General features: G+C 52.0%; 1 protein-coding gene across 1 annotated transcript in view; it reads left to right on the plus strand.

Moving 5' to 3' along the window:
• The window catches only part of ZNF697 (zinc finger protein 697), a 13594-nt gene that overhangs the window by 552 nt on the left and 4415 nt on the right, over positions 1–8627 (plus strand). Inside the window, exons 2-4 of the mRNA XM_014550097.1 lie at positions 6404–6564; positions 6654–6910; positions 8476–8621. Coding sequence (XP_014405583.1) covers positions 6404–6564; positions 6654–6910; positions 8476–8621 — 564 coding nt within the window. The remainder of the gene's footprint in view (positions 1–6403; positions 6565–6653; positions 6911–8475; positions 8622–8627) is intronic.

Raw genomic sequence — 8627 nt, forward strand, 5'->3', positions numbered from 1 at the left:
CAGGCCCTGGCTCCCTCCTCTCACTGCTCTGCGGGCAGGGGCTGCCAGGTGGGTCGCCCGCTCCTGTCCTCTGTCCTGTGACCTGCCCTCGCTTGCTGCCTCTGATGTCCCAGGAGCCAGCCGAGTGGGGAATTCGATGGCGCGGGGCCCGGAACGCTGGTGGGAGGCCTGGCTCTCTGGGAACTATGTCACCTGGAGCTCAGCTTGCTGGGCTGCGGTTTCCTTCGCCTGCGAAGCAGGGTGGGTGACCCTCATGGAATTAATGGAGGCAGATGAGGGCCCGCTCAGGTGCTGTGCCAGCTGCCCTGGTGGTTCCAGTGGGTGAGCGCTCACAGCAGAGCCCACGGCCTGTGAGCACTGCCCTCCCCACCGCCATCGGGGGAGGAGCGGGCATGACTGTGTGGGGCCCTGAGCCCCCGTGAACACCAGCGAGGGTTTATCTTTTAGGAAGGTGGGGTGAGCTGTGCGCCTGTCTGCCCCACCCTCCGTAGGAAATGAGGTCGAATCTATAAAGTGCTGGGGCTCCTGCTGTTGGAAAGGCCCGGGTTTGTCGGTGGGGCCGCTGGGAGAATGTGCGGGGAAACTCAGGTTAAACTCCCATTCTGGTTCTGCACTGGCTCCACTTGCTCTTTCCCCACCTCGTTCCTTCCCTCCCTCCTCCCTCCTTTCCATCACCCCTTGTCATATTTACTTCCACTGTGTAGCACTATCTTCACACTGATCTGATTAGTCTTTCAAATGGGGCTGAGTTTGTCTAGAAGGCCCTAACCTAAAGCAATTTCCTAGTGGCTTTACAGGGTAATAAACATTACCTTTTTGTTGTTTGTTTTGTTTTGTTAATCCTCATCCGAGGATATTTTTTGCATTGATTTTTAGAGAGAGTGGAAGGCGGGGGGTGAGGGTGGGGGGTGAGGGGGGATGGAGGGAGAGAAACATCGATGTGAGACACTTCGATTCGTGGCCTCCCACACCTGCCCTGATCAGGGCGGGGATCGAACCTGCAACCCAGGTGTGTGCCCTTGACTGGGAATCAAACCCTTGACCCTTTGGTGCGTGGGCCGACACCCTAATCACTGGCCATGACAATATAACTTTTTTTTTGAGTTGGGGGGGTTATGGGGCCGGAGGAAGGGACATGAAAATATTGCAAATTCTAAAAACTAGGATTTGAGCAGCCTTGGTAAAGGTGGCTGGTCGGCATCCAAGAGAAAGGTTTGGTGGTGGTGCTGGGTGTCTGGGGAGCTTAACCGCTTGCCGTGCCAGTTGCGGAAGCCAGCTGCTGCCACTGGAAGTGCCTAAGGAAACTGACAGTGCTGCCTCCCTGGGCTAACTGACCTGACGTCACAGGACAGAGTAGAAGAGGACTCAGGTGCCTTCACACCAGCCTCCTCATGGAACACCCAGAGGGGCAGACACTCAAAGCCGCACAGCACAGTCTCTGAGCGGCCAACGCCCTAGGCTCGTCCCCTGCATGATTCCTCTTGTCTGCCTGACTGCTCCCACCATTACCTGTTATTTGTTTCCCCCTCACATTTCTGCCCCTTCTTACTGGAGGGAGAAGAGCTCCCAAACAGATGGTGGAAGTCAGGGCTTGTTGAACTATCCACTCCATTCAGCTGTAGACTTATCTTTTCTGTATACAGACGGGTTATCAACGTCTCCAAACCGTATGGCACTGACCTTTCTTCTTTCTCCCCAGTTCCCCAAGGAGCTAGGCCCCCCAACCCCTGGCTCTTGTCTCCATAAGGTGGGCCATTCATTCATGGAGCCTTTAGCAGCCAGGCCAGAGGAAACTCTGCTTGTACTGGCCAAAGGCCGGCCATTCATGGTGAATATAGCTGTGACCCTCAGTTTTGGAGATGTGTGTGTGTAATTTTTTAAATCAAGAAGTTGGCTTAAGCCCAGCCGGCATGGCTCAGTAGTTGAGTGTCGACCTATGAACCAGGTCACGGTTCGATTCCCGGTCAGGGCACATGCATGGGTTTCGGGCTCCATCCCCAGTGTGGGGCATGCAGGAGGCAGCCGATCTATTCTCTCTCATCATTGATGTTTCTATCTCTCTCTCTCCCTCTCCCTTCCTCTCTGAAATAAATAAAAAAGATATTTAAAAAAAAAAGAGGTTGGCTTAAGTTTCATAGCTACCAGTTATTGTGTCCCTACTATGCGCCAGCTGCTTTTCCAACAATCTTAGATGGTAGGTGGCAGCATACTGGTTATGGATGCAGAATCTGAGGGTCAGCGAGGCTAAGAAACTCGCACAAGGTAAAGCAGCTGGCGGAGCAGAGGACAGAGGATAACACTCCTTATCCAACCCTGGCCTTGCCTAAGAAAACATGCTGCTAGTTTTTATTTTGAGAATGAATGGGAGGGGAGTTGGAACAAAATGTGCTTAGCTATCTGTTGACTGACACAGTGTCTCGGTAACGTTTCTGAGAACTGTCTTCCAGATAGAGCTAATCACAACTCGTCCTCGTCTTCCTTTTCGTTGCTTTTAGAATAATCATAGGTTTTCATGTGTTTTGTCAAGTTAAAAGCAAAGTTGGTGTTTTTGCTGATAAAAGTACATCTTTAGTGTAGAAAGACAGGGTTTACAAAAAGAAAGAGTTGTCCTGAACCGCACACCAGCTTCAGGGGAATAATGTGGACACTGGAGCTGGACCGCAGGCAGGGCTGAGCACCCCGCTCTGCCACTGAAGATTGCGTGACCTTGAGCTAGTCCTTAACTTCTGCGCCTCATTCCTCACCTCTGAAATGGAAACTAGTGCCCTGCTTCTTTGGGGGTGTCGTTAAGAGGAAATGATACGAAGCTCCTAGGGGCGACCAAGAGGCGTGTAGCATTTTAAGAATCCTCCCTGAACCTGTGTAAACACGGGAATATCTAGGCTACTGTGCATGTCCTAGTAAACACAACGGGACTATTTTTAAACCAAACAGTTTTCATCTAATAATATATCCAGGCTGCCTTTCCTTACCTCTAAGTAGCCTTCTTGTTGCTTGATAACTGCCTAGAACCCGATGGCGTAATGGCGTGCGTGGAACTGAGTCCGCGTTGTGGGCACGCAGGTTTCCAGTTTTGCGCTAATGCAATGCATTTTAAAATAAATTGGAGTCGATGTTGTACAGTGAATGGTGTCTCTCTGGTGACAGGGGCTTCCCCCTCTTTCAAAGCGCACCCAGTCTTGCCTCCCCTGGTGTGAAGGAAGCCATGGCATGCCCTCTTTGGGATCTCAGGTCTCCTTGATTCTGAGTGAGGCAGAATCTGAACATGCCAGCCCTAAGTGGGGGGGTTACACTCTTCCTCTCCCCCCACTCCCTCTTTAAATTCAGGAAAACCATGCTTCTTTATTTAGTGTCTCTGGTATGAATTCTCTCTTGGTTCCCAAGGAATCATAAACCAGAAACTCCTCTTGTTCTGCCCTGGCTGGGTGGCTCAGTTGGCTGGAGCGTTGTCCCGTACAGAAAAAGGTTACGGGTTCAATTCCCAGTCAGGGCACATACCTAGGTTGTGGGTTCAACCCCTGGTTGGGGTGTGTACAGGAGGCAACCAACTGGCATTTTTCTCTCACATGGATGTGATTTTTTCTCTCTCAAATCAATTAAGAAAACACATGTCCTTGGGTGGGGATTAAAAACCCCCCAAAACCTCTTGTTCTGATTTTGCTGTATCCGAGGTGCTTTCTAAGACGGTGCTCTGTCCTTCTCCAATGGGCTTCGAAGTGAAACCGTAAGCTTCCCTGTTTCCCAGGGTGGACCCCTGGGCCCCACAGAGCTGCGGTCACTGTGCCATTCTGGGCACCACATCCGCCATTTCAGTTGCCTGAGTGCAGGTGACACGCTTATTTGATTCCTTTACTGATGTAAAACTCGGCTTGCTGGTCTTAGATGGGCAGAAACCATTGACTAGGTCTCCCTAAAATTTCCCCCCGCTGCTTTTAGCCACTAACAAGCCAACAGGTCTTAAAACATGTTTGAAATACACCCCTCACCATGGGGTGTGTTGTGTATGCATAGTCAACGGATGTGGCTGTGTATTGCTCCAGGAGGCATGAGTGTGATGGGTAGCAGAGGTTCAGCGGTAAGAGCCCTTGGTGGGACAGACCTCTTAAAAGGCTTATGACTTTAATGGGATTTTCTGCAGCCTAATCCTGGGTGTTTGAACCCTGGCATTTTAATCGGAGCGAGTGGGCCTCCGAGGAGCCAGAGGAGCTGGCTGCCTTCCAGGGCGCTGTTGATGACCATCACGGCAGGCCATTTGCCTGTGACATTTAAGAGAAGGCCTTGCTTTTTCACTCTGATGTAGGGAATAGGGCATCTGTGAGAAGGGATATACTAGTAACACCCTCTTCAGCACAATAGTCAGGCCGGTGTGTCCTTGAGGTGTGATGGAATGGCATCAGGACTTAAAAAAAGAGCCATAATGTGCGTATTGCACATGAAAAAAAGCGAGAGAGAGAGAAATCACACGTTTATTCCGCAGTTGTAAAACTCGGAGCATCAGCTCCTCTCCACAGTATTTTCCAAGGTGCTTTGTAATGTTTCTTTCTGACACCCTGCCTGTGAGAAAGGTTAAGGAGCATTATCCCCCTGGCGCTGAGGAAGACACTGGAACCATGAGAGGTTCCTTGACTTGCCTTGAGCTCTGGAGCGAGGCTGGACCAGCCAGAATGGCTCCTGCTTCCCACTTTGAGTCTCGGTAGTCCCAGGGCTGCCTCCGGGAAGTGCTCAGTGGAGGGAAGAAAAGATGGGGCACCTGCTTAGCCATGTTCTGGGGAGTTCTGTTTTGGGGGCTGCGGAGGCAGAGAGAGCTGGACAGTGTAAAAGTCTAGGTCCAAGCCCTAGCTGGTTTGGCTCAGTGGATTTAACAGTGGTTCTCAACCTTCCTAATGCTGCGACCCTTTAATACAGTTTCTCATGTTGTGGTGACCCCCAACCATAAAATTATTTTCTTTGCCACTTCATAACTGTAATTTTGCTACTGTTATGAAGCGTAATATAAATATCTGATATTATATACGTGTTTTCCGATGGCCTTAGGCGACCCCTGTGAAAGAGTCGTTCGCCCCCCAAAGGGGTCTCGACCCACAGGTTGAGAACCGCTGGGATAGAGCATCGGCCTGTGGACTGAAGGGTCCCGGGTTTGATTCCGGTCAAGGGCACATGCCTGGGTTGTGGGCTGGATCCCCAGAGGGGCCATGCAGGAGGCAGCCGATCAATGATTCTCTCTCATCATTGATGTTTCTATCTCTCCCTTCCTCTCTGAAATCAATAACAATATATTTAAAAAAAAGTCTAGGTCCAGGATCCTTGACCTACAAACTGCTTTGCTGCCATGAGCTAAGCTGGAGGAGTGATGGATGGCAGAAGCAAATTATTTTTGGCTCCATGGCTCAGTCTTGGCAGGGGGCCCTTTAAATTTGAAATGCAAACCTGAGGGCTCCAAAGGGTTGGGAAGCTGAGGTCATTTTCTCCCTCCAGTTCCCATGTTGGCCTGTTCTGTGGAGGGGTTGCCGATTACACCAGGGGCACGCTCTGTTCTGGGCTCTCTACAATAAAGTACACACATAATAAGGCAAACTATGTAATAAGGCTACAGGGAGGGCTTCTAACATGGAGGGTCCCTGCATCTCCCCCCTCTCCCCCCCAACACACACACACAGACAGACCCACGAAAGCTTGATCCTCACCACAAAACCAGGTTGATGCTGCTGCTGGAGACATAGTCTTAGGTCAGAAGTGAGTATACCAATGCTTCTGTTATTCTTCTGTTGTTTTTTTTTTTGGTCAATCCTCACTAGAGGATATTTTCCTGTTGATTTTTAGAGAGAGTGGAAGGGAGGAGGAGGGACAGAGAGAGAGAAACATCGATGTGAGAGAGACACATCAATTGGTCGCCTCCCACACGGGCCCCGACCAGGGCTGGGGATCCAGTCTGCAACCGAGGTAGGTGCCTTTGACCAGAATGGAACCTGGGACCCTTCAGTCTGTAGGCCGAAGCTCTATCCACTGAGCCAAACTGGCTAGGGCTATTCTTACGTCTTGAATGTCCTTTTCCTCTGGCTCCTTGGAGGCCCACTCATCATTAGCTAAAACCCTCACAAGATTGCTGTGATGACAGAGGGCAAGTCCCTATCCCCGCCCCGCCCCCAGCCATACTGAGGTACAGTTGATAAGTACAAATTGTATATATTTAGAGGAGGGCAAGCTTTAATAAGAGTAAGGAATGCATGGAACTTGAGGCAGCAAAAGTGATTTGAACCTCACTTTACGGCTTACATGTTAGCCTTAGGCTGGTGGGTCTTCTTTCTGAGCATCGTTTTCTCAGCTATAAGATGGGAGCACCATTGTCACCCTTACCCACGGTGAGAGCTACAAGGCCATGCTAATAGGCCCATCCACTTCACAGACGGAAACAGATCAAGTTGTGGTCCAGCGAGAGTTGGCCTATGGCCTGCGGAGGAGTTGCCACTGTAACCCTGGCACGCAGACCAGCCTCCTTTGCGCCCGGATCTGTTTACCTTCAAACGTGAGGTGGAGCGGAGATTTGCCATCGAGGCTTGGAACTCTGTACGTTTTGTTGGACTGTATCACTGGACAGGCTGAGGGAACAGGGCCAGACTGACATGACCTTTATCTGTGTGTTTTGTCTGGAGCAGGGATTCCCGGTCACCTCCCTTGTCCGGCTCCTCCCGGATGGAACAAGAAGACAAACACGGTGTGTGTGAAGGCCCGGACTCAGAAGATACAGGAATGGGCTCTGATTTTGAGAACTCCGAGGACAGGGAAGGGGACCCAGACGAGAGAGAAATGGGTTCCAACGCACAGGACGCAGACAAGAGAGGCGGCCACCCGGAGCAGGAGATGGGCTCTGACCCACGGGAGGAGCGGGAACTGGTGTCTGACATCTGCACAGGTGAGGAGAAAGCGGGAATTTCCATGGAAGTTGGGGCTCACATGTATTTCTGGCTCCTCCCGAGTTGTCGCCAGGGGCAGCATTCTTGTGAAGAGGAACATCCCTTTCTCCAGTCCAGTGGGAGGTGGCTGTGCTGGTAAACGGGTGAGGAGGGAGTCGCTGGCACCGCACTTCACAGTATACAGAGCACGGATCGAGGTCAACACCTGCAACAACACAAGAGGGAACACGGGGAGTATGAGAACCTCCGTCACCGGGTTGTTGGGAGAGTTAGATGAGTTGCCGCACACAAAGGCTCACTAAGCGCAGCGCTGCGCAGCGTATTCAGATGTTTACAGCTATTGTCATCGTGTTGGTTGTAGATAACTCGGTTCAGTGGTAAGGGACGTGCCCAGGTGCATGTGGCTGATTCTCAGAGTGCCAAGGCCTCTGCTCATCGCCTTGCTTTTCCTGACCTGGAAACAGACTCCACCCGTATTCAGTTCTGCCCTCGGGCCTCCCTTACTTGATCCTGCTCTGTGCTTGCCTCCGGGACAGAAATGAGCTGGGACACCCTTGGCCAGGGCTGTGAGATGACAGGCTTTCCCATGTAACGCATCCCAGGCCCAGCAGTGCACACACGCACACGCTCTTTCATACCCAGGGACTGTCTGGAGGGCCCTCTGCTTGGGCATCAGCAGCCAGAGACAGACAGGTGTGCGCTGGGTCAGCCTCTAGGCTGGGCTCAGCAGCTCAGGGCCCGGTGCTCACCTCTCCTTTCCCCGTACACCTTCCTCTCCCCTTACATAGTAAAGCCCTGGTGTTGGGGTGTGTTTGGTATACTGTTCCACCATGAGCTGTTCCAGAATGAACAATCCCATTTTAAAAATCAGTCCAGCCCCAATGGTGTGGCTCAGTGATGAGTGTGGACCCAGGAACCAGGAGGTCACCATTCAATTACCAGTCAGGGCACATGCCTGGATTGCCAGCTGGATCCCCAGTAGGGGGCATGCAGGAGGCAGGTGATGGATGATTTCTTCTTCATAGATGTTCCTCTCTCTCCCTCTCCCATCCTCTCTCTGAAATCAATAAAAACATTAAAAAAAAAAATCAGTCCAGGTGGCTTTTTCTGGTGGTTGGCAGGAGTGGTCTTGCCTTGTGCGGTTAGGGCCTTGGAACGCATGGGCTGCTCTTACAGTGAGCAGATCTCTTCTGAGCTCCCACAGCGTCCCACCTGGCCCAGACTTGACTACCTCAAGCCGACTGTCCATGTGGCCTTCGGATGGAGCCTCAGGGACAGTGGGTGGGGCGTGGGCTCAGAGACAGCTGCCAAGAGCTGGTGAGCTGAGGGGACACGAGTGAGCTTTCCCTGGGTTTCAGAGAGCACACTCGCCTCTAGGCCTTCCTTCCCCAGGAGGCACCAGGTAGGAGCTTGGGGATCTTGGAGAGTGAGTTTGTGAATACCCCGGGGGAGGGAATTAATTACTCCGTGGCCCACACTTTTCTTGACCTTGGCTTCCTCTGGGTTTACTCTTTGAGCTCTAGGTATAATCGCCTGCCCCCACTGTCCCCTTTTCTGTTTGCAGAGGGGCTGCTGAGTGAGGAAGAAGTTCTGCGGGAGGAAGAGGATGGCCAGTCTGGAGTCGCTGCGGTGGCCGTGTTCCCAGGACTGTCCGAGTCCCACAGCACATCCCGGAGCCCCCGGGAAGAGGAGGAGCCGCCGCCCCCACCGGTGCTT

The sequence above is a fragment of the Myotis brandtii genome, unplaced genomic scaffold, assembly GCF_000412655.1.
Source record: "Myotis brandtii unplaced genomic scaffold, ASM41265v1 scaffold582, whole genome shotgun sequence".
Lineage (NCBI taxonomy): Eukaryota > Metazoa > Chordata > Mammalia > Chiroptera > Vespertilionidae > Myotis > Myotis brandtii.